This window comes from Garra rufa, chromosome 23 (assembly GCF_049309525.1).
Source record: "Garra rufa chromosome 23, GarRuf1.0, whole genome shotgun sequence".
NCBI classification, from domain to species: Eukaryota; Metazoa; Chordata; class Actinopteri; order Cypriniformes; family Cyprinidae; genus Garra; species Garra rufa.
In genome coordinates, this window is record NC_133383.1 from 28,349,413 (window position 1) to 28,375,020 (window position 25,608).

Genomic DNA, 25,608 nt, shown 5'->3' on the forward strand with positions numbered 1-25,608 from the left:
CCTTCAACTGAAAATTACAACCAAAAGCCGCACAATGTGGCATTGCATCAGTATTTTATTTTCCTAGTTGTGTTGCGGTAAAAATAGCAACAGGTAGCGCCAGTAGCTCACTGAGTGCAACCATTTCACATCATAGTCCAAAATGTTTTATTTTTTTTTATGTAAGCGACATCATTTACATTATATTAGGCCATACAAGTCTTAATACCCGGAGTTAAAATAATCTAAAAGCTAAAATAATCTTTTATTGGAATGTACTGAAAATAGAATCGTTAAACGGAATCATTACTTTCTTTCCCCAAGGAATAATTAGTCATTCGGCTGATGTGTTTAACCAAATAAAATTACTATTTATCAAAGGGACGGTCCCTCAGGAGTGACCTGAGGTTAAGTATCTTGATCAAGAACATCATGGCGATCCACTGATCGATCCTTCTGGAGTTTGAATTGTTTACCTTTCAGTTACAGGGCCAGATATTTAGCTTCTAAGCTATAATGTTGTGAAGAGACGCCAACAGATGGCTTGTGGTCATTTTTAATTGCAGAAATGTGACTTTTTTTCTTATGATAATGACTTTAGGGAGTGTTAATAAGTGTTATAGTAGATGCTAATGCACTATTGTGCTGTTAAGTTGACTAATTATCTAAGCAGAGCTGTTAAGTTGACTAATTATCTAAGCAGAGCTCAAATAGCCATCCGTGAGAACGCATGAGCAGGTTTCATCTGGCTTGTGATTTGATTTGCCTCTCTGACAGAGCGTGAAGACAATGCTCAAGGAAAAGTCGTTTTGCTACATGCTGCTTACTCTAATTTGAAAAAGCTCAGAGTATTTTTTACTCCTCTTATGCAGTGATATCTCAAATGACCTCAGATTAAACTACAGAACATGGCCTCTGGTTGCCAGAAATAATACATTAGAAGACATCTGGGATCAGTATGTGTTGTTGTGGTTTCAATACAATTTCCCATAGCATTTAGTGAAACCAAAGAAGATAACTGAACCAAAACATACATATAAATAGGGAATATTTTGCTTTAATGGATAAAGAAATGAATGCCATTACTCGGAATGCTATAACGACCTCATGTAACAAGCTTTCAGGGACACGGGAAGACAAATATAGTATATTAGCTAATGATGTTCTACATAAAACACTGAATAATGGAAGTAATAATTTTCACAATCTTTTTTTTTCCTGCTCCATGTGAAAAGCAATTGCAGAAAGGCTCAGTACAGCTATGCATGCCAGTATTTTGCACATCTGTTGGAACAATGATTGGACTATAGGTCAACTATGTGATGTTATGAAAAATATGTTTTATGGCAAGGTCATTCCCCTTAAAGGCAGTGACATGCATTCTGTATTTCTTAGAAATAATGATTGCAGGACAGGATATATTAACAATATGCAATTTTACAGTATATGAGTGTTTTTCTGTTAGTAAATTGTCAATTCACAATTTATAAAGCATTGTCCCTACTCGAATAGACAGTAGTACTCAGTTTATAAATACAGCTATAAATGCTTTGTTCATGATTTATAAGCATGTCGATAATTCATTATTAGTATTACATTATTAACAAACTGGTTATTTAGGCGTTGTCAGTGGTTCATAAGATCATTTTGAAAGTGTAAGTAAATGATTAATAAACTATTTAAAAGTACATTTATACATATTATTTAGATATATAGTAATAGTGTGTTAATAAATGCTTTATTAACATATTTTCCTACTGTAATTAATGATTAACTCAGGTAGTTATAAAACATTTAGTAGTTGCTAACTATTTTTGTGAGCTCATCTAAAGGACTATTTATGCCTTGTAAAACTTTGTAAAGCTTTTACAAAGCAGATTTAAAGGCTCAAGTATTTTCTAAACAGAAAAAAAGAAACAACCATAGAGATATTTGAAGATGCAAAATAAATAAATAAACTGTACATAAAGCAATAACTGTACATAAATCAAAATTAAAAATAAATAGGCAACAAAAAGCAACAAGATAAATATATACATTAAGAAAATATGCAACAAAACTAACAAAAACAACAAAATTAAGAAAATAGAAGATAATCAAGCCTTGAAATCTTCTTTGTAAAACCTTTACCGAGCCATAAATAGTCCTCACTGTAGATGAGCTCAAAAAATAGTTAACTGACAACTATTATTAATAATTAATAATGAATTACAATACAAATACATGTTAATAAAGCATTTATTAACACACTCAGTAACTAATAAGATGTTTAAATACATGTCAATAGTTATTAGATAGAAAATGATCTTATGAACCACTGATGACAGCTAAATTTCTACATTTCTAGTTGTATTTATAAATATTTACTAATGTGTATTAATTAATGCTTAACTAATGCTTCATAGCATGCAGTTATTATAAAGTGTTACCCATATTTCAGTCAAAGCCTTTCTTAGACCTTTATGGCATATTAATACACCATATATAAAACAAACTGCTCTATTGTGAGACCATATAAATGCTCATTGTGTCCTTGTGAAAATTTCTAATGCTGTCTTGCTTTCATTGTGTGCTTGTTTGAAAGAAAAACTAAACTTTTTAAGTCTAGGAAAATCAATATATTTCTCACAACTAGATTGTCTTTGCCATATTACAAAACTTTTCTATTCTACTTGTAGAAAAGCGGGGATTCGGTTTACTGGCATTAACATGAAATATCAGTGCCCTCTCTCTCTTTTCAGACTGCTCACGCAATCTTGACATTTTTAAAGCATTTTTTTTTTTCTAAAAAGCTCAGGCAAATCACATTGCTTTTCAAGAGCACCCCATGTATTCTGTGCTCGAATTGGTTGAATGGCTCTCAATCGAGTAATGTATTTATTCCCCCCCCCCCCCCTACTTTTAACTTAATTAATTTGGTCAAACGCTTTCCTTCCGAAAGCCTTTTTTTCGTGGTTAATCCTCTGCAGTTATTGTTCCAGACTGCTAGTCCTGACTGAAGTTTGTGGGCTGTTCATGTCTTAAATTAATACGAGTCCCCCATGTCTTTAATCCACTTCTTGCCATGCTCCTTTGTTGCATACATTTATTTAACGCCTACCATTTCGCTCAGGCTGGGAAAGAGCGGTCTAGCCACAGCGGCGCTTTAGTTGTTTTGTAAATCTAGAAAGCGCAATCATGTGCCGCCAGCCCGATGTGGCTGTAAACACGTTGCTTGTGCTACAGTACCTTCCGTCGCAGGTCATCTTCCCTCCCTCCCCCCCAGCATTAACTTACAATGACTTGCAGAATATCAGCGCTGTAAACCTGTAATTGCTTTCCTTGTCTCTGGTCCCAAGTGGTCCTTTATGCCGAAGGATCCATCTCACTCCCATTTAAAGGAGGGTTCCCTTTCATCCGTGCCTGGGATGTGTAATGATAATATGAAACCGGATTTAGCCTCAGTCTCTCTGAGTGCTGTCTTGGCAGCGGTTGCCTCCCTTACTGTTTTTATTGATGATGCTCTCTATGTATCACAGGTCTCATATCACCCATGGGCTGTCCTCTAATATGCCTGAGTGTAAACCAAGCCCCATGTGAGAGTAAAGGTCATACTGTAACTCAAAGGGTTATTTAATAATGCAACAAAGGGACATGCATTTACCAAGGCACAGCTGTAAGAAACTTTACTGGGCCGCATTCAGGGTTATTTATTTGATGGGAATGTACATGTTTGAAAAACCTGCTTAAAAACACATTTTGCATCATTGTTGCATCATTTTTCATCTGTTCCCTTAGATGTACACTTTAGCATACTTCTAGAAAGAGCGCATATGCAACCCTGGACCACAAAACCAATCTTAAGTAGTAGGGTATATTTGTACATGTGGGTCAAAATTATCGATTTTTCTTTTATGCCAAAAATCATTAGGATATTAAGTAAATATCATGTTCCATTAAGATATTTTGTAAATGTATCAAAATATATCTAAACTTAATTTTTGATTAGTAATATGCATTGCTAAGAACTTCATTTGGACAACTTTAAAGGCAATTTTCTCAATATTTAGATTATTTTTTTGGCACCCTCAGATTCCAGATTTTCAAATAGTTGTATCTTGCCCAAATATAAAATGCATTAATAAAAAGCTTATTTATTTATCTTTTAGATTATGTATAAATATCAATTTCGAAAAATGTACTATGGCTGGTTGATTATGACTGGTTTTGTGGTCCAGGGTCACATATTATGAAAGAATATTATTTAAAATAACAGTGCAGTTAAAATTATAATGGATTTTAATGGTATTAATAAGTGCACTTTAAAGTATGAAATAAAAAATTACTTCAAAGTAAGACTTTTAGTTTGACATTATTACAAAGCACACTTTAAAATTGTACTTAAGTAATATTTAAGTACACTTAAGTGTCATTTTATTTAATTATTTTTTTGTATTATCTGCAACTGCACTTTTTAAAAAAAATATTTATGTGACCTTGGACCACAAAATCAGTCATAAGGGTCAAGTTTTTTAAACTAAGATTGTCTGAAAGCTGAATAAATAAGCTTTTTGTTGGTATATGGTTTGTTAGGATAGGATATTTGGCCAAGATACAACTATTTGAAAATCTGGAATCTAAGGGTGCAAAAATCAACTTTAAAGTTGTCCAAATGAAGTTCTTAGCAATGCATATTACTTATCAACAATTTAGTTTTGATATATTTATGGCAGGAAATGTACAACATATCTTCATGGAACATGATCTTTACTTAATATCCTAATGATTTTTGGCATAAAAGAAAAATTGATAATTTTTGGCTATTGTTACAAATAGACCTGTGCTAGTTAAGACTGGTTTTGTGATTCAGAGTCACATATACATATAATTTTAATATTCAAAGTGCATTATAAATGCAAAATCATTACTTATACTTTTCAATGACTTTATTCAAACTAAAACTCTTTGTAATATTTCATTAAATGTACTTCCTCCTCTTATTGCATCACTTTTTGGCTGATGCTGTGAATCTCTCTTGCTTTTCAACCCCTCTCCTCCAACCATCTGGCTCCATTCTGATAGTCCCGCCCAACATTTGTCCCATTTCATGCCTTGATTTCCCTCAGTTAAAATGGGTTGCAAACAGCAATTCATGTTGACTTTAAACCAAAAACCATCTTATAAACAATCAGGCTATTTCGAGGCAAGTTTCATTCATGCAAAGCCGTGCAACGTTGCGGCACATTGAACTGATTTGTACAAATTAGAAAATGATTCATGTGCCAATAGCAGAAAATCATTTAGCTTTTTTTGACAGGCCGACATCTTCAGCTCACAGGGTCTTAATTTGGTGTACATAGCAAAGGCCATTATTGCGTCTGCTCCAATATAATCTTCCATTTAACAAAAGAAACTTTGCAAGTGGAGACCTTTCTCCAAAACTTGTCAGAATGATGAATGGTGCGCGACATGATCTGAAAAAGATCAAGGGCTTCATTTGTCTGAAAGGCAGGGATGCAAAAGGCAGCGGCTTGCTGTCTAATCCTTGAAAAGCCGCCATGAAATCTGGATCTCGATTGGCTTCGCCTGCCTTTATTCTAAACGCACGGAGGAAAGTTGACGGTTCCACCTTTATAAGCCACTCACAGATCACACAAGCGAGAATTTCCCTTGTCATTCATCAAATATTATTTTTTCAAGCAACAATTGAGAACTAAACTCAGTTCATTTTGCATAATTAAACTGTACATTAGTTGTTATATAGGAAAAATGACTTATTTGGCTGCTTAATGACTTGTATGCTAATCTTCCGTAGTGCATTATGGAATACCGCTGAGTAAATAGAACAGGGACAGATTAATCTCAAATTGATTAAAATGTCATTTAAATTCCTCATCATTTAGGCTTACATCTGAGCCAAGTTCAATCAACTCTGCGTGAGAGATGTGTGGTTAAAACTTAATGTTGTAGATAGATCTACCTGTGTTGAAATTGATGTCATACTTTGCCCAAAGTCCCTCAGGATCTTGGTGAAGGAGTAATTAAAGCCTGAATTACCCGCAAATCCCTCTTAAAGAATCTTCTGCTCCATCTGTAATGGCTTTGTTTTTTTGTTTGGCATAATATATGATCCATCACTGATTTATTTTCTAATGTTACCAGAAATTAAATCCAGATATTAAAAAAAGCATGCTTTTTGATAAACACACCACTGCCACAATTGCTACAACGAATTGATTTATTATTCCTAGCATTGTTCTCAATTACCCCTCAACAGTTTTATCAGAATTAATCAACCTGGAGGTGACCTGAACATATATGCACTCATATGCATCAAACAGCACTGATTTTAATAAACTTAAGTGTTCATATCTTTTGCATTTTGTCAAGATAGCTGTTAGCAATAAAACATAAAGTGTTCTGTAAAATGTGCTTTGTGTTGTTGTCTACAGATAAGGAAAATCAACCTCTGTTTACTTGTTAATGCACGAATGTTAGTATTATTTATACAGTGGCATGCAAAAATTTGGGAACACCTTGCAGAATCTGAAAATGTGAATAATTTTAACAAAATAAGAGAGATCATGCAAAATGCATGTTACTTTTTTATTTAGTACTGTTCTGAGTAAGATATTTGGTGGTGTGCTTAAATTGTACTTAATTTGTCTTCCGGGAAACATGCAAGTATCTTCTGTCGCTTCCAAAGAGCAGTACTAAATCAGGAAAAAGAATAATATTTCAACAAAATAAGAAAATAGTGAAAAATCGTAATCCTATTCAAAAGTTTTCACCCCCCGGCTCTTAATGCATTGTGTTTCCTTCTGAAGCATCAGTGATTGTTAGAACCCGTTTTTAATAGTTGTATTTGAGTCCCTCAATTGTCCTCAGTGTGAAAAGATGGATGTCAAAATCTTACAGTCACTGCTGGGTTCAAATATGCAAAAGATGCTGTAAAACTGAAGAATCTGCAGGACCTTAGGGATTTTTCTGAAGAACAGTGCTCAGTTTAACTGTTCAGAACAAACAAGGGACTCATGAACAACCATTACAAAACAAAAAACAGTCATAGATCATCCAGGTAACCACACACGGTATTAAGAACCAAGGGTTCCCAAACTTTTGAAAGGGGTTATTTTGATAATTTTAGCAATTTTTTTTTTTGCCTTGAGGACTATTAAACATATTTATGTAGAATAACAACAACAATTTTATTAGGTCATGCTATTAGGGAAAAAAGCCAATCGATTGGATAAAATCAAGTCCCAGACTCCTTTTTACACACTAAATATTCTGTTGCACTAGTAAATTTGTTACATTACTTAAGTAAATGGCTCTGTACCGAAGGCGTGCATGGCAATAATGTGCGTTTCAGCACAATGTCCTCAAGAGAGAGCACATAAAAAAGCACAGAACCAGCATATTTTCTTTGTTGAATCTTTGAACGAATATTTCCCCACCATTTGGCATCGATCAAAGTCACACCAGGACTCAAAACGCTAACATTTCCTCCCCGACCGAACTCAATGTGCAAATGTTACAAGTCTCAACAGGCAGAGATACAGTGAAAATCGGGGTGAGAGACCTGTGCTCACCTGTGTGTCTCTCTCTCTGTATTCCCTGAGCTCACACCTTTGGAACAATCCAGAATCCACATGACAGGAACAATCGATCCATGTTTGAGTTCAGCGAGCACACCTTACATCCCAAGCCTTGATAAAAACATAACATCCGGCCTTATAAAACAGAAAGTAGGCTTCCTTACCTCCATCACACCACAGTTTTAGATTGTATTGTATCGATCAGTTTCATTCCAAGGGTGTGGAGTTTTTTTTATTTTTTATTATTTCATAATATCATATCCTACTTCCACTAAGTAACACAAAAAATAAAAAAAGAAAGATTGTCAACAGCTTTTTTAACCAGTTTCTAAGACTCCATACTGTTTGCTGCCTCCGGCAGTAAGCAGTTGTGATCAGCATTTGCCAAGTGAAATAAAAGTAGTTAAGGCTAAGTCAATAATGATTAAAGAAGTAGTCTCAATACCTTAATATATTTCCTTTCTTAACATTTTGCTTCCTGTGCATTACACCGTCAACTTAGATTTGGGCGTTCACCAAGAACGTATTGAAAACAAGCCTCAGATTTTAGAGATCTGTGCACATTTTAATCAGACTTAGCTGCATATAATCTTTATTTTGGCATCCTCCACAAGCCTGATTATTAACATCTTGCTCTAAGACTAAACATGTGTAGCTGTTGCTCTTAAAGAGCTATTTGTACTTGGTCTGACTCTTATTGTGACTAAACGTAATGTAAAAAGAATATATAGCAATTTATATATATAGCAATATTTTAAGTTACCTGGAAAAAAATATTTACAGAGTGGATATCATAAAGACTGCAAAGAATAAACAGCTAATCATATAAAAACACCCAGTTTGCGACACAGCTCTGCACTCACAGAAATTGCAATTCTCTTTATAAAGAAATGTTTATAGTTATGCAATACAGCCAAGCCAAGTCACCGACTCTAAGCCAGGATATGAAGTGAAATGCATGCATTCCCTCTTCCTCCCTCCCTTCTTCCTCTCTCTGTAGCTGTAAACCATGTTCGGAGGGATCGATACTCTCTCCGATAGAGCAGCTAATGCACTGTGAGCTGATTTTGCTCAACATGACAGCAGCAGCTCTGCTTGTGTGTGGTGTTTATTACTGACCAAACAGGAAGAACGAGGGGAAAAGGGTTATTCAGATATTCTTGGCTTTCTGTCAGTAATGGCTGAAATGTTAGACAGTCAGGGTAAACAAATATAACAGAGCTGTTCGGCTATTATAATATTTACATACCTTGTAATCAATGTCATTTCCGCATGGTTGGTAATTGCATCGAAAAAGACATTTAAAAAGCATTATTCAGAACCAAGTTATTCTGTGCATCGAACATGTACCTTTCACGGCGAAAGATATAAGCGATACCTAGTCTACGCCTTTTGGATTTCTCTTAAGAAAAGACTAATCCTCACCTCAAACCATCAAAATGCTAATATCCTGTCTGTTTGAAATGCTAGGAGCTTTCGCTCTCTCTAATTTTCCTATTCTGAAAAAGACCTTTCTGGGTAACATGAGAGAGCGAGAGAGATCAATAACTCACTGAAGCTCATTATTTATTAGCCTACAGACTGAAGGCAGCCGAAGAGAGGTGGTGTAAGGATTAGCTAGCATGGCTATCCCTGCCAAACGTAGTCAATAGATGCACAAAAGCAGCCCCAGAAATAAACTCCATTATCCTTCCCTATTAGCATGCTATTAGCAATTATAGATTTTGCTGAGTTGCATCCCTCTGGGTTGAATGCAAACATGCCAGGCGCCTTGTCTAAGTTTGGTCATAATATACATGGCCGAACGTGATCACAAGTGGCCTCAAACTCCCTAAAGTCAACAGAGCTTTGTGGCGAAAATATCAATATTAATGATCTCACACTTATTTACTGATGCATGTCGCCATTTTGGTCGCGTCAGGTGGTCTTCCATTCTATGATACGGTCGTTAATGAAGGGAAGACTACACCACCGGCTTGACTTTGAGAGCAATGACAATAAGAGTCGGCAGATCAATAACCTAATTCGAAGTTTTTTAGACAGGCCTTCTCCAATATGTGTGAAATGTAATTGTCAATTGCACTCCGGTGAGCCGGAGCTCAGCTGGAGTGGGCATATTAAGTCAAACACCTGTCACTTGGGAAGGCTTTGTACTCAAAAAGAGGGAGGTTATTATGCAGCATGACTGAGTCAAAGGGACGGGAGGACTGCGAGACATGATCTGGGTCTCTTTTTTTCTGAGGAAGAACTGTCAGTGTCTATTGAATCAACTTGTAATATGTGCCAGTGACTGAATTTAAGGTTCCTTTGAGCCGGAGTGGCCTTTGCTTTCAGAATATGCCTGCGCCGTGGCCTCCTGTCTTCCAGAAGCAAGACTGCTCAATAAATTTCTAGCTTTGTTCGTTACAGCAACAATTTCATTGACGGCAGACTCGGTAGTGCACTCTACTGTACCGTCCAACCCAGCAAAGAGGTTGCTGATGAATATCTTTGTGATGTCGAGGCAGGAGTTACCCATCAAGGTGAAAAGACCCACAGCAGTTGCACTCAGTGATGCAAGAGAGTTGTCTGTCTCTGTCAGCATAAATCGATGGACTCTGTCAGAGCGAAAAGTGCACACACACACCGATTTCCAGGTTGGTGGTGTAATTGCGTTGAATTAGGAGGATGTTGTTTGCGATTTCAGGACTGCAGGAAATGAAATCTGAAATGAAACTCAAAACTGCACCTATTGAAGAAGACATTGTTCAATTACTGCTGGCTTGAAAAACAATTTATATTTATTTCACATCAGCAAGCTTTGCCTCTGTTCCAATGGTGACCTCGGCTTGTGCGGTCCTCAGTTGACTCCACTCTGGAATGACGTAATGTTGAATTGGACTATTGGGTCCGCACCAGTGCAATTGTCACAAAAGAGCACACTGTGGGTGCATCAACCATGTAACAGAGACACCAGTAGGAACTCTTTTGAACGACAAATTGCCAATTGGGACACCCAGTTCTCTTGATGAACCCACGGACACATACAAACAACTTTTGTTTGTGTGTGTTCATGAGGTCATATAGACCAGTGGTTCTCAATCCTGGTCCTGGGGGACCCCTGCTCTGCACATTTTGCATGTCTCCCTTATTTAACACACCTGATTGAGATCAGCTCATTAGGAGAGAGATCCATGAACTGAACTAACAAGCTGAAGATCTCAATCAGGTGTGTTAAATAAGAGAGACATGCAAAATGTGCAGAGCAGGGGTCCCCCAGGACCAGGATTGAGAACCACTGATATAGACCACTGGTTTCCCAATCTGCAATTTATGGTTCAAAGCGGTGGCCATGAGACTGCAGGTTCTCATGAAACGCATCATTTTGGTCATGGCCTTTGTCTGAGGTATCATTTGACTAGTCTAGCATAGCCAGACCTTCAGACTAATGGCCTTGGCCGCTTTAAAGAACGCAACACACATCTCCCAGAAAACCTGTATAATTCAATCAATCCGATGACGACCTCGAAACTCCTGAAGTGTTATAAGTTGTGTGTGTCGTTTGCATTAGACGTTCAACCAACAGTTCGTGGGTGTGTAATCTGAGGATGATACTATCATCCGATGGTTTTACTGAACTTTCTTCAAGTCCTAGTTGAAACCACACAACTTTTCATCTGAAAACCAAATGTCCTTATTATAATGCATGCGCTCACCTTTCCTTCATCTCATGAAGCTCAAAAACTTTTTCAGAGTGCAGGAAAGTGACCAACCACCTCAGTGGAATATTCTCCCACATGTGTAATTTAGGTATCTGGCAAGGAAAGACGATGTGAGTGTGGACTGGCTTTAATTGATTGTATGGCTAATGAGCACTGAGAGGAGAAGGAAGCTGGGAATAGAATCCTAATGACTCTGTCAGAGTGCTGATGAGAGGAGCACCTCACCAGGGCCCTGCCTTACAGCTCACACAAGGCTCTTGGGCAAATTTCCAAGGGTTTCAGCTAGCTGTAGGACACCAGCCTCTGGGGTGTGAAGATGAAGGTGTGAAAGGAGAGAGCTCACCAAACAGATTCTAGTACAGATGACACTAGAGCATCCACACTGTCATCTAACATTCTTAAATTTGTTTAGTGAGAATAATTTGCCCATGAGGGCAGTGGTTCTGAACGGATGGGTTGCAACACAGAAATAGGTTGTAGGACTTTTCTGATAGGGTGATATTATATTTTTGTGCAAATTCATCTGTGCCTTGAAGGAAATTGCAAAAATAGGTAGAGGCCATGCTGCGTAACATAGCCTCATCTTTAAAAACCTCGAACAAACCTATGCAAGGTCAGAGAAAATACAACCCAGACTGCACTAAGTATGGGTTCACTTGCAATAAACATGGCTTGTGCTAACCATAATGTTGGGTCACTACTCAATGTCCAGTGTAAAATTTTGGAGCAGCCGATTTAGCAGATACTTTATTTGAAGCCAAAAATGAAAATTTGAAGCCAAAAATGAAAATTCCGTCATTAACTACTCACCCTTATATCATTCCAAAATCGTAAGACCTTCATCTTCGGAACACAAATTAAGATATTTTTGATGAAATCTTAGAGTTTTCTGACTGCATAGACAGTAATGCAACTGACAAGTTCAAGGTCCAGAAAGGTAGTAAGGACATTGTCAAAATAGTCATTTTTTTTGTAAATTGTACCTAAACTAAAGTTTCACTCTATGGCAGTTTCTGGCCTCTTTGGTCCTCTGAACAAAAAAAAAAAAAAAAAAAGAAAGAAAAGAGAAATACACTGCCTGAGAATAAATGTACAAGTAAGTGGTGAGGTTTCACGGTTGACATCTGCCAGGCCCACGAACAGAAATGATCTGAGAAGGTTAGCCACTGTGGTATTTCGGTTTGAAGGACTCTTGGAGGCAAATAATTCTTTCGCGAGTGGGCAGAAAAACGCCCTGGCTTCAGGGCTAACCACCTGTCAGTCTCTTGATGCTCTTCTCTCCTTCTTTTATTTCTGTATTTTTTTTTCTCCTGGTCTTTCTCGTCTTCTCTTTAAAGCTCAAGAGATGATTTTCCCCATTACTTGCTTGGTGTCTCACATCAGAAGAATATTGTAAACAGTTGGCTTCAGTTTCGGTAGTTTTTCTGAGGAACAGATGTTGCTTTTGCACAGAGGTGGCAGAGGCAGACCCTTGTACCACCACAGGGCTTTCGCCCGCCAATTGCCAGCTGGAACCTTTGAACCCAAACTATCTGAATGGCTGACTCTGTCAAACATCTGTTTCCCTCCCAAACACTGTTATTTTTATTTATAGACCTTGCAACATTGACAAATTAGCCTTTATAACCTGTGGCCTTGAGTGTTGTGGTTAAGCATAAATACCATCCAATCAGAACAATGAAGTGCCAAGGATGGGTGGAGCAATTGAAGGCGTTCTGCTTATTCATTGGATAGCCAGTTGGGTGATGCATGATTCTTCCTAAAGCCTTAAGAGATTGAAAGTTCTGCCTTCATCTGATTCTGAGAAGAGAAAGACAGAAACAAAGTATCCGAGACCATTAGCCTGGGCTGTGCATGACAGATGTCCTCTTTAGGCCAGTAAACTGATAGAAAAAGGATAATTACATCACAAGTCACAGATCACTGAGTCACTGTCAAGGGACCCCGTACAGCTTCTGCTCAGTGAAGACTTTCTAAAGACTGATGTGTTTTGGGCCCACAGACATTAGCAAGAGTAATGCCTGCAGAACTTACTCATTCCCAAAAATGAGAGGGGAGTTTATGACTATAAAAATTCTTTTTATAGCCAGTCCACTTGGTGGCCACCAAGGTACATTTTAGTCATTTAGGTCCAGCTGCTTCAAGAGATTCGCAAAGTTCATGTTTCAGTAATACTGTCCAAGATAGCACATGTATTTCTGGAAAGCATCTGCTGTGTACAAACATCTTACAGATGTCTGTAAGATGTCAGTTTTACATACATGCTAAACCATAAACATTTTAAAACATCTAATAGATGTCTATATGATATCTCATAGGAGATGTCCTATAGGCATATTGCAGATGAGCAAACACTCTAAAAATACGTCTTCCAGATGTAAATGTAGACGTCAAATAGATGTCTCTGAGATGTATTTGTGCTATCAGAGATATATCTAAGTCCATAATAAAATCTGTATTTTTGCTTCTTGGAATATCTTCCCAGATAGCACACGTACGTCTGCAAGATGTCTGTTAAAGATCACTTGATCTGGAAAGCATCTGCTGTGTACAAACATCTAATATACGTCTGTAAGATGTCAGTTTAACATGCATTCTAAATTATAAACATCTTAAAGACATCTAATAGACATCTAGTTGACATCTGATAGGAAACACCCTATAGACATATTGCAGATGAGCAAACACTCTAAAAAAATATGTCTTCCAGATGTAAATGCAGACATCAAATAGACGTATCCGAGATGTATTTGTGCTATCAGGGATATATCTAAGTCCTTAATAAAATCTGTCTTTTTGCTTCTTGGAATATCTTCCCAGATAGCATACATCTGCAAGATGTCTTTTAAGATCGCTTGATCTGGTAAGCATCTGCTGTGTACAAACATCTAATAGACATCTTTAAGATATCAGTTTTACATACTTTCTAAATCATAAACATCTTAAAGACATCTAATAGACATCTAGTTGACATCTGATAGGAAACCTCCTATAGATGTAAATGCAGACATCATATAGATGTCTCTGTGATGTACTAGTACCTTAACACTTGCTCTTTTGTTTATCCATTGGTTAAATGATGTAAACAACACTATCATTATCCAGAACTTCACAAATGCTCACAGTACAGTCAGCACACACACACACACACACACACACACACACACACACACACACACACACACACACACACACACACACACACACACACACACACACACACACACACACATAAACCTCTTACAGAGGGTAAAAGCATCCTGTGTGCATTCCACTATAGGGTGTCTGCTTATTTAGTCTCCCCGTAATGTCCCAGTTGGCTCAGTGTGGTTAGCGCACAGGGTGGCCAGGCTAAGGACCAGGCCCAATGCAGGAAGGGTCTATTCATGGGTGCTGCATTTTAAGATCCTTGCGGAAAAAAAAGTAAATAGAGTGTTTTTAGCTCCTGCATAGAGCTCTGTTTATAGCTAGACAAGGCACTTTTCAATAACTCATTTAGAATATGAACTACATATTTATTGGAAAGTGGGATTGTGGGTAAATACCAGCAGCACGCTGTTTGCAGTGAGACTTTCTACTTGCATTTGCACAAGGGCTAATACATGTCATGCAGATGAGTAATGGCAGAGAAAAACAGTGTAAAATTGCACCTAACAATCTGTATTACAGCCTATAAACCAATTTTGTTGATGGCCTGTGTACTCACATTGGATAATATAGTCGTAAAGCACTTGTTTAACGACATTGACAGATGCATATTCATCGCATAGGTCCATGTGCACTATTTTATCATAAAATTGTTAAAGGTGCCATATGCATGATAAACTCTTTACGCCGGATGCTAAAATACAGCTGTGATAACTTGGCGTGGGGAACACAATGGGCTCATAATTAGATTGCAAAAAGAGAGTGACCCAGCATAAATGAACACTGTAATTCTTTGCATGAATTGTATTTCTCATATACTTTTTAAGCAAACTAGTACTTTTAAAACTGGTCTGTGAGCTGTCCAGATGGTTTCATGCACATTTTTCTCTCGAAACACAGATGCCAGCAAACAGGATGTGTTGTAGCGTAGCGCCAAAGCACTGATCCACTATTGATCATTGGCCTGTTTTTAAAATAAGCACACCAGCACAGCAGACCGAAGATCACAGCGCCACAGGCTTTGACAGGATTGACATTGCGTTTTGCATGCGATTAGGGGTGATGTGACGGGTTGAAATGTCAGGGCTATTGGCTGTATGTGTGCATGGCCGTGTGCCATGTGCGCTGTTGCATGGGTGCTAATCTGAGAGATCTCTGATACCACTGGATTGATGGAGGGAATTAGTGTCAGGCGGGGTCTTGGATGCAAGACTTTAATTACAGGATATGACCTCAGAGTTTGTGTGTGTGTCAGTAAGAAGACTGGAGCCTTTGTGGAGAATTGATTGAGATTTTATCTTTGGATGCTCAGTCACATTGAAGGCTGAATATTTAATATTCATGATATATTTAGCCAGATTTTGATGGAAATATGAAATGAGGCATCTGAAATGAGGCAATGAAAGCATTTATTTGGCCATTAACATTCTTAAAGCTGTGTCATTAGACTGGTTTCACAATCCTTTCTTCGTCTCGATACTATGTTAAAACAGAGATGTTTTAACACACCATCTGATTTTAACTTTATTAGTAGTGCTGTCAAAATTAGCGTGGTAATGCAGGCCATTCATTTTTCCAGTTTAACGGTGTTGAAAGTATTTAACCCTTAAATGCATGAATGTTTCACCAATCGTTATTACATATTCAGGTCTATACCCGACCTATACCTATACCTATTAAGCATGGATGGATTTCTAACTTCTGCAATAAAAAAAAAAAAACTCTCTTGATTTTTTAAGAATAATTACAGAAGAATAAAATAAAGCATATTTCGTTACCTTTTAAAACTTAGAAGGGTTTCCAAAGTACATTCTGCTATTCGAAATCTCAACCATATTCTCAAAGCTATTGTTTTCAATGACTTCAAAGTCAATATTTTGATCGCTTATTCATCACATCCACCATCAAATAACAGTGACATTTATATTTTATTGCGTACAGTAATTGCTCTGCAGTAAAGGCATTCAAACCACTACAATATTTGCTAATGATATTCTTTTGTTTTATGCCTGCGATAGTCATGCATGAAACATCACATCATTATTGTCTATCAAACAGTGCCTCCTTGAGAAATAAAGCTGAATTCCATGTATTTAGTCATCAGATATTAACATATTTTTGAACACAAAAAATATATATATTTACACTATAACACAACTCGGGTCTTTAGCGACCTTATACACTTTGTACAAAAAAAAGTAATAATCCAAAAACAGATATTCTATATATATATATATATATATATATATATATATATATATATAGTTTCGTTTCTTGTTAGATTGTTTATAGTAAACAGATTGAGGAATACTAAGAAAGTTGAAGTCAAACTTGAAAAAATAAAGGGAGAGGGTAGTGAATGACGTCCCGGGTCGCTAAAGACCCGAGGTATACATTTAAGGGTTAACGCAGTTAAATACTTAAAGGTCCCATATTGTACACATTTCTGGAGGTTTATTTTAGTTGTTGTCCTTAAGAATATATATTTGCGGTATAAGTGCCAAAATCCATCTCAATATATTTTTACAGCTCCTTTTTTAGGAGCTCTGTCAAAAACAGGTCGATTTTGGCCCATCTAATTAATATTCACGAGCCTCTCTTCTGATTGGCCTGTTGTTTTCTGAGTGACGCACAGCCAGGCCAACCACAGTTAACTACGTCATGTATGCTGTAAGCGAGCTCAGAGCAATAGAGAGAGCCTAGCTTGCTGATACTCAACAGGATATTTCAGAATGATCATTAATGTTTTTTTCTTTTTCAAACACCGAATGCAGTAAGCTACATAACTGTTGCTTCAGTAAAGCCCCTTTCACAATGCGCGCTGATTCTGGAACATTACGGGAACGAGCGCTGTGTGAACAAAAGCCAGAACCATAAAGGCGGTGTTGTAGTGATGATGCACATTATCATGCGACTCTTCACGACGAAAAAAATACGTGCAAAGTGTAATGAAGCAGCGATCAGGCAGAGCCAGCTCCGCACTATCAGCACTGAAGCACAGTTTGTTCAGGTTAGTTTAGGTTTAGTGAATCGTACTCGTTGCATTACATCTCACATCCAAATGTCACATGTCTTTATGGGTTGTGTGTAAAGCACGCACAGATTCCGGAAAACAACTGTGAATGAACCAAATTAAACAACTCCGGAACAAATCATGGGACACATTATCCGTGTATTTACCGAAATCGCTGAGTGAAAGAGGCTGAAGTTGACTGCCACTGGTCTCTTATATTAACGTTGTTCTGAAGCCTGTGCAATGATGCAGTTTCCTGACATCCATGGACTGAACAGCGTTTTCTCGACTTGTTTTCGTGTTGTTGTTGCTCAACAATGGAATGGATGCGTTGTTGTCTGGGGGTTTGACAAAAGGAGGGTGGGACGTTGGTTTGTGACTGAAGGCGGTGACTGAGTAGATCGGACGTCACATCTTTACGGAAGTCACAGCGTCTCGTGAAAAGCAACAGCTACTTTAAGCAGGCTGTATGCAGTTTACTGTGGATTGACTGCTTTGAAACTCATATGGTAGTTGCATAGCCCCTAGACCACAGTTATCATGAAAAAAGCCAGGAAATTTCGATTTTGACAACATGGGACCTTTAAAGACAGGGCTAGGGTTGGCCACCCCACTCACAACTGCCGCTTCTTTCTCTTTTTTTTTCTTGATAAGAAGTGCATTTATTTAGTCGCAGAACATCTTTACTACAACAAATGGTAAACTTTTCAGACGCACAATCCAACTTCACTTCAGCCGAGGGAGCTGCAGCAGAACAACAGTGAACTGTGGTTAGATGAGATGTTGTCAGGCCATATGTCAATAAAAACAAATTTACCTGTCCTGTCAGCCATTATACTGTGCTCATAGCATGCACGCTTCAATTGCACTTGAACAAATATTAAAACATACTTTTCATTTGAAGATTGAATGTGAAATTATTGCAATATAAAAGTATATTAAAAATGTTAATGTTGGGTGGGATTAATGGCAATTAATTTCAGAAAAGATGTGTGATTAATTTGTTATTTTTTTCTAATGGATTGACAGCACTATTTACTAGTAAAATAGGCATTAATGTTGGTAAGTTCAAGTAATATTGATTAATGAACTGATTGATTGACTGACTGCAAATATTTAATTTGGTTTCCAATTTATCAGAAGTGATATTGGGATTTAGATTTGCCAGTGTAACACTTGTTAATGCTGGTCTAGGAATTGCATACGTGTAATGGTGAGCTATTTAAGCTAAACGCTTTGTGTCTCGTCTTTGTGACTCTAGGGAGACAGCTTTCGCTGTTAGAAAGCATTGAAATGCTACTGAAGATTTTCAGAGTTCACTGCCACTGGCAGTGCTATTTGTATTCAACATGTGGACCAATCTCCATATCCTTTAGGCCACATTGATTCATATTGGAGAATGCTTTGGCAAGTTGAGAGATTTTTTGTGAAGGGAAAGAGAAAAAAAAAACAGATAATAAAAAGCATTTACGATTTCCGTCCATCTGTCAGTCAAAGGTGTGTTGGGATTTTCCTGGATAGTACTATTTTGTGATACTTCATACCTTCTTTGCAAGTATTCAGTTCAGGCTTTCCAATTTAAATGCAAATTTTACAGGACATCACAAGGAACCTGAGACGGGTGCAAAAAATCATTCGGCTCCGACGATGAATTATATATTTTAATTAACCGGTGAGCGAAATACGTCTATTCAGCAGCAACGGCCATAAATAAGAAATGAATAAATAAATAAGACAGAAGATAAAAGCAAGCAAAATGGGTCTCATTGAGTGGTATTATTATAAAATCTGCAGTGCCATGGGATGTCATTAAGAAAAGGACCCTGAGCTGTCAGATATCAAATGTATTGTTCTCTAGTTTGATGGGCTAAATGCTACTTATGGCCGCCAGAAAGAGGAGGATTTCTGAAGAACTGACAGAGAGATACAATTTTAATTTCACTCCTGTCAGTCCATTTTTTTTTCTCCTGAGTGCTGGAATAAATATGAAGTGTCAGTCAACAGACCTAAAGTATTTCTCTGCTTTACTCCAGAATCTCAACGGAATAGAGGAAAGCTTTGGTTTTGTAAGCGGTGATAATTGAAAAACTAAAAAGTGCACTTCAAATTACTGAGAGTAATTTTGGACGTACTTTAAATTTGGACACTGAGTTGAATGTGAAAGATTTATTAACTGTGCTGTGAAACTCTATTTGAGTACATATGCCAGATTTCAACGGCTTTATTGTCATCTGTATGTAAATGATGACCTCATGCAATGTTTATGATGGATTTTTGATGAACGACACACAGAGACAAACAAGCGCAAAGACGTTATTCAGCGAGAATGTACAATATTGACTTTAGTCTGCGACATTGATCAAACAAAGAAAATAGTTTGCTCTCTCGTCTTCACACTCGTGTGTATGTGAACCTTGTGTTTAGTGAGTGACGAATGCTGGGTAAATATAGCGTGTTGATAAAAGACAACCTAAGTATGCAGACCCATGAATCAGAATATAATAAGTAGCTGACAAAAGCTAAATATCCACAATATTAAACACCCACATCAATAAAATTATTGTGCAAATATTATATGCACATCACTCCCACTTATGTCTTCGACGCCCGCCAAGACGAGGACTTTTATGCCAGAAAAAACAATCAAGAACTTTTGCTGCGAGTGAGCTAGGTTCTCCACAATTAGCGAGACAGTGGTGTGATTGTGATGTTAAATATATAAATAAAGCATTCATACATTTCCTTTAGCAGGTTAACCATCCTTACAATGGGGCGTGTTATAATTTCCTGTTTAACTTTAATGAATAACTACTGTTGGGATCATGGGAGACAATTAAACAAGTGAGTATACAAAAAACAAATGTGCTTTATGTGTGCATTCATCCAAGAAAAGTTATGAATATTCCCTGTCTCGCTCTGATGAATGCCTCTCTTTATGTTTGTTTAAACCGTGGGCTCTTTTTAATGTTTTACATTCTGGTGTGCTTAGGGAGACAAACTGATTTCCTGACCCTACAACATGTTGGTTTTGGTCTGGATTTCAAATGTTTCACTCTGAAGTCTTCCCATAGGAAAGAAAATGACTAAAGGGATCCTTTTAATATCTCAATCATTTTTCCTCAACGTAAAATGAGATTAAACCAAGATCAAATTTTAGGCTTTCAGATTTTCCTAGATTCACGTTTCCCAGTAATCTTACCCAGTAAGTCTCAAACTGTGCTAAGATTTTCTAAGATATGAAACTCTTTCATCTTTGTATGAACTCAACTCTCCATTTTTTCCAAAACCAAACTTCAGCCACACGTTCTACAACTAACAGCAGGCAAGAGAGTGTTTGAAACTTGTTTGAAAATGGTAATTATTTTTTGCAATTCCATTCGGTGCCACATCATGTGGTGCAGAAATTACACACTGCACATGAAACTGAAACGTACTTTATAATGTTTCACTTGCTGTAGTCAGGAATTATAGTTGGCAAAAAGACTTAACTGGTAAAATGTGTGCACATTCAACTTACTCATGTAAATATCTCCTCTGCTGGATCGCAAACGCAGCATAAGTAGCCCGGATGAACTTGAAAGAAACGTCTTTCTCCTTTGTTTACCATGATGTGGGCGTCTACTTTTGGCGCGGCGCCCTCAAGTGGACGATTTTAATATGAAAAGCGAATAGCTCGTGGGCGTGATCTAATTATAAAATAATGAAGCAGACAGGAGAGACTGGACATTGTGTTGGTTTTATATAGATTACTTTATCACAGAATATTTGTTTTCGATAAAACTTACTTCGTTTAAAAGCATACATATCAAGCTTTCTCTAGACATATTGCTCATGTCTCTGTGTTGTGTATTGGCTGAGTTATAGTCTATTTTAATGACGCATTTCTGAATGAAGATCACAGAGATCAACGCGGCAGACAGCACACCCTTTTTGTTTTCTTTATTTTGCAAAATTACAATGTTTTTTTTTTTTTTTTTTGTGAGTATATACAAATAAAAGTAGACCCTTTACAGATTCGATTGATGTACTGCTTTTATCTGTACAATCAGAAATGACAGAGTAATTGAAGTTCCTTTTGGGAAACTTCCACAAAACGCGTATACGCGTTTGTCGACCCCAGGGGGTTAAATGAAACTGGTACTCCATTAAAATAGCTATAAGTGATTTCAGAAAACTTCCAATATTTTGTTTACTCTCTTTTCAAAACTTTGCCCTCCAAAGACAAAACCAATTCAATGTCTCTCAAAAACCCATGAACACTCAAAATGATTGACAGGCCTTGAATATTTCTGATTGGTTATGGAAGCTGTTTTGCTGTTCACAGTCTAGGGCTGTCACAGAGTCAATTTAATTTATTAATCAAGACACATATTTCAATAATATGTAAGGTATCTGGAATTTCTTGTGTGCAGTCAGGCTGTTTGCTTAAGTGGCCAACAATACAGGCTCAACCACTGAGACTGGAACAAAACTACCTGTTAGGTCTTGAAATGTGTGTTACACTCTGTCCAAAGTTTTGAAATAGCAATCGTTGATCAAAGAAAATTTCACCAGAGTTTGTGAGTGGAGAGGATGAGAAAGAGAGAGAGAAAAAAAAGAGTGAGAGATAGAAGGCCAGATGGAGAGCGACTGTGAAGGACTTTATGACGGTCAAACCTGGATCCAAATAGTCTGGCATTGTCTTTCCTTCTTCCTATTTCTCATCTAGGTCTGTCTATCCCGCAGCCAGTTGGGCAGAGAGAATATCAGTCCCTGAGGACATTGATTCCACTGATGAGATGCTATAAAGTAGGGAAGAGAGAGAGACAGAGAGAAGTGGGGCGGGGAATCGGGAGGCAGAGACACTGGAAGAAAGAAAACAAGCGAGAGAGAGAGAGAGGGAGGGAGGGAAGGAAGGAGGAAACTGTCCTCATGCTGTCTTGGCATTGGTGCCACCCAGTTTCTCTCGGGCAGGCCAGAAGCCTCACGATCTACCTCTGTGTGTGTCTCCGCAGATGGCCAACATTGTGACGTCCTTCTGCTGTGTGGTGCTTGCAGCCGTGGTGGTGGTTTATGCCCAAAGGCGCAGCCAGCAAGGTAAGTTCACATTTTGGATACATCCTCCATCTGTTGTGGGTCTCCGTTGTATGTGTTTCTTAATTTCTTAATGAGATCAGTGAGATCTTTTGTTGATTAGGGATCAGTTTGTTATTTTCTGGTTGTGTGTCCTGTCTTCTTTCTTTTCCTTGTCATTTTCTTTGCGTCCCTCCTTCAGTCTGTCTGTCGGAGTGGAACAGAGAAGTCACATTGTGAACGGAGGGTCAGTATCACCTGACTGTGGGGAGGGGTGTGTGAATGTGTATGTGTGTGTGGATGAATGCTGTTTAATGCATGGCCTGCCTGCCCAGAGACACAGAGACTAGCCTGTCACTGGGTCAAAACTAAAGCTCCAGAACAAAGCAATCCTGGGAGTGTGTATGAATGTGTCTAAGTTTGGAGCAGACATGTTATCTTGCTGGCTGTGATGGGTTCTCTCATGCTCGGGTGAATAAGCAGCTATGTTGTTTCTGCATTCCAATTCAGTGTCATTTTGTGAGACAGCGGGGTGGAAGTGCTATCGAGACATCCTTGTTACTACTTTAAAGCTACTGTCATTTTCTGAGTTATTATTCAGGCTGGATGCAACAACACATTACACCGTTTCCTAACCAGGTGCAACTCAAGTTTCCATCAGCAAGTAATTTGTCTGTCCACGGCGGAGGCAAAATTCTACGCAACGCCACACAATCACAGACAATCTGGACATATTTTATGGCTCTTACACACTGGAGAAAGTGTTTGATGGAAAGGAATGCATACAAAACATTTTAAGTGTTTGGAAAGAGTAAGACAGTTTCAAATGAAGAAGGAACAGCTAATTGTTCTCGTTGTAACAGCTAACTGACTACATAAGATCCATTGCAGCAAAAGAGTTTGGTCTTGTGACAAAAAGCTTTTGCACAGTGGTCCCCAAACTCAGTCCTGGAGGGCCAAAGGCCCGTAGAATTTAGCTTCAACCCCAATTAGACACACCTGAATGAGCTAACCAAATGCTTAGGCACACTAGAAATTTACCAGCAGGTGTGTCGAGGCAAGTTGGAGCTAAACTCTGGAGGACACCGGCCCTCCAGGACTGAGTTTGGGCACCCCTGCTTTAGCATTTTTCCCTATATGTCAAGAACAGGGCTGAGCAACGTCGGTCCTGGAGGGCCACTGTCCTAATCAAACACACCTGCCTGTAGCTTTCTATGATCTTAAAGACCATGATTAGCTTTTTCAGGTGTGTTTGATTAGGGTTGGAACTAAACTCTGCAGGACACTGGCCCTCCGGGACTGAAGTTGTCCAGCCCTGGTCAAGAGTGTATAATGCTGCTCTTGGATGTCCACCTTTCAGCAGAGATTACTTCCAACCCCAGTTAAATACACCTAAACCAGCTGATTAAGGTTTTATGGACACCTTAAAAAATTCCTGGAAAGAGTGTTGGAGCAAAACCTTTAATGGATAGTTGACCTTTTGGACAGGGGTGTCCAAACTTGGTCCTGGAGGGCCATTGTCCTGCAGAGTTTAGCTCCAACTACAATTAAACACACCTGAACCAAGCTCTTACTAAGCATACTAGAAACTTCCTGGCAGGTGTGTTGAGGCAAGTTGGAGCTAAACTCTGCAGGACAGTGGCCCTCAAGGACTAAAGTTGCCCGGCCCTGGCCAAGAGTGTATAATCCGGCTCTTGGATGGCCACCTTCCAACAGAGATTACCTCCAACCCCAGTTAAATACACCTAAACCAGCTGATCAAGGTTTTATGGATAAAAACTTAAAAAGTTCCAGGCAAGTGTGTTGGAGCTACACCCTTTATGGAATGTGGCCCTTTAGGACAGGGGTGTCCAGAATCGGTTCTGGAGGGCTGGTGTCCTCCAGAGTTTAGCTCCGACCCCAATTAAACTCACCTGAACCAGCTAATCAAGATCTTACTAGGCATACTAGAAACTTTCCGACAGGGGTGTTGAGGCAAGTTGGAGTTAAACTCTGCAAGACACTGGCCCTCCAGGACAGAGTTTGGGCACTCTTGCATTAGGAGCAAGATCTGGCACCTTTGCTCTATGTCTTTATTATGCAACATTTCCTTTGAAATCAATAAATTCAATGCATACTCTGGTGCAATGTGAAAAAAAAGAATCTTTGGGTTAGGGCTGCTCGATTTCGGCAAAAATCATAATCACGATTATTTTGGTCAATATTGTAATCACGATTATTTAAACAATTATGACAGGGTCCAAAACATTATAAAGTGATTAATTTAAAGATGGCAATACAGCGAGAAAAAAAGATACAAATTAAAAAACAGTGCTTAAAACAAATACTGAATACTTTTATGCAAGTCTAAAGTAGTCTAACAATACTACAGAAAATGAATGTAATTATTTGAATGTAAAATAAAACAGCGCCTTCACTGTAATAGTTAAACATGCTTTGTTTCTTATTAAAACTACAAACGTCCTTCATTCAAGAGCAGTAAGTGATTTTTCTCTTTGTATTTTTACGTTTTATTAATATTAAGCACAGAGACGGCAGAAGGAATCTTATGTGTTGCACTTAACCACACGGATCCAATATACTGTTACACACGTATTTTCATTCTCAACTGTTTATGATCATTTAAGACATAACTGACAAGCGTTTACATGAATAATCACCAAGCGCCTCATTTATAAATATTTTTGCGTGTATTTGAGCATTTAAGCGTGTACATGGAGCTAAAAGATAACTTTAGAAGTCCGTGTTCTGCTCCGTCTCTGAGCGCATAGACAGAACAGCGAAAGTTTTCCTACGTGCTATTAAAAAAAACATCAAAGAAACATTAATAAATCAAGCACGTCCCGTTTTATGAAAGTCACATTACATGATTTTGCTGATTTGAATGTGAAATTAGGCTTTTATGGAGGAGCGAAAGCGCAACACTGGAAAGGGGGCGGAGTGGGCCGCAATAATCATTTCATCTCGATTACTGCATTTTCATGATCGTTTGAAGCAGAAATCGAAATCGAAACCGAATTTCGATTAATTGCACAGCCCTACTTTGGGTAAATCAGATCGCTTTGGGCATTTTATTTTTTTTTTTACAAAAAGTTGGAAGAGTTGCTATAAATGCAAAACAACCTTACTTTCGGACTGT

General features: G+C 38.0%; 1 protein-coding gene across 1 annotated transcript in view; it reads left to right on the top strand.

Moving 5' to 3' along the window:
• Positions 1-25,608, top strand: part of cntfr (ciliary neurotrophic factor receptor) — a 224,117-nt gene that overhangs the window by 44,826 nt on the left and 153,683 nt on the right. Inside the window, exon 2 of the mRNA XM_073829745.1 lies at positions 22,412-22,493. Within this exon, the coding sequence (XP_073685846.1) occupies positions 22,412-22,493 (82 nt within the window). The remainder of the gene's footprint in view (positions 1-22,411; positions 22,494-25,608) is intronic.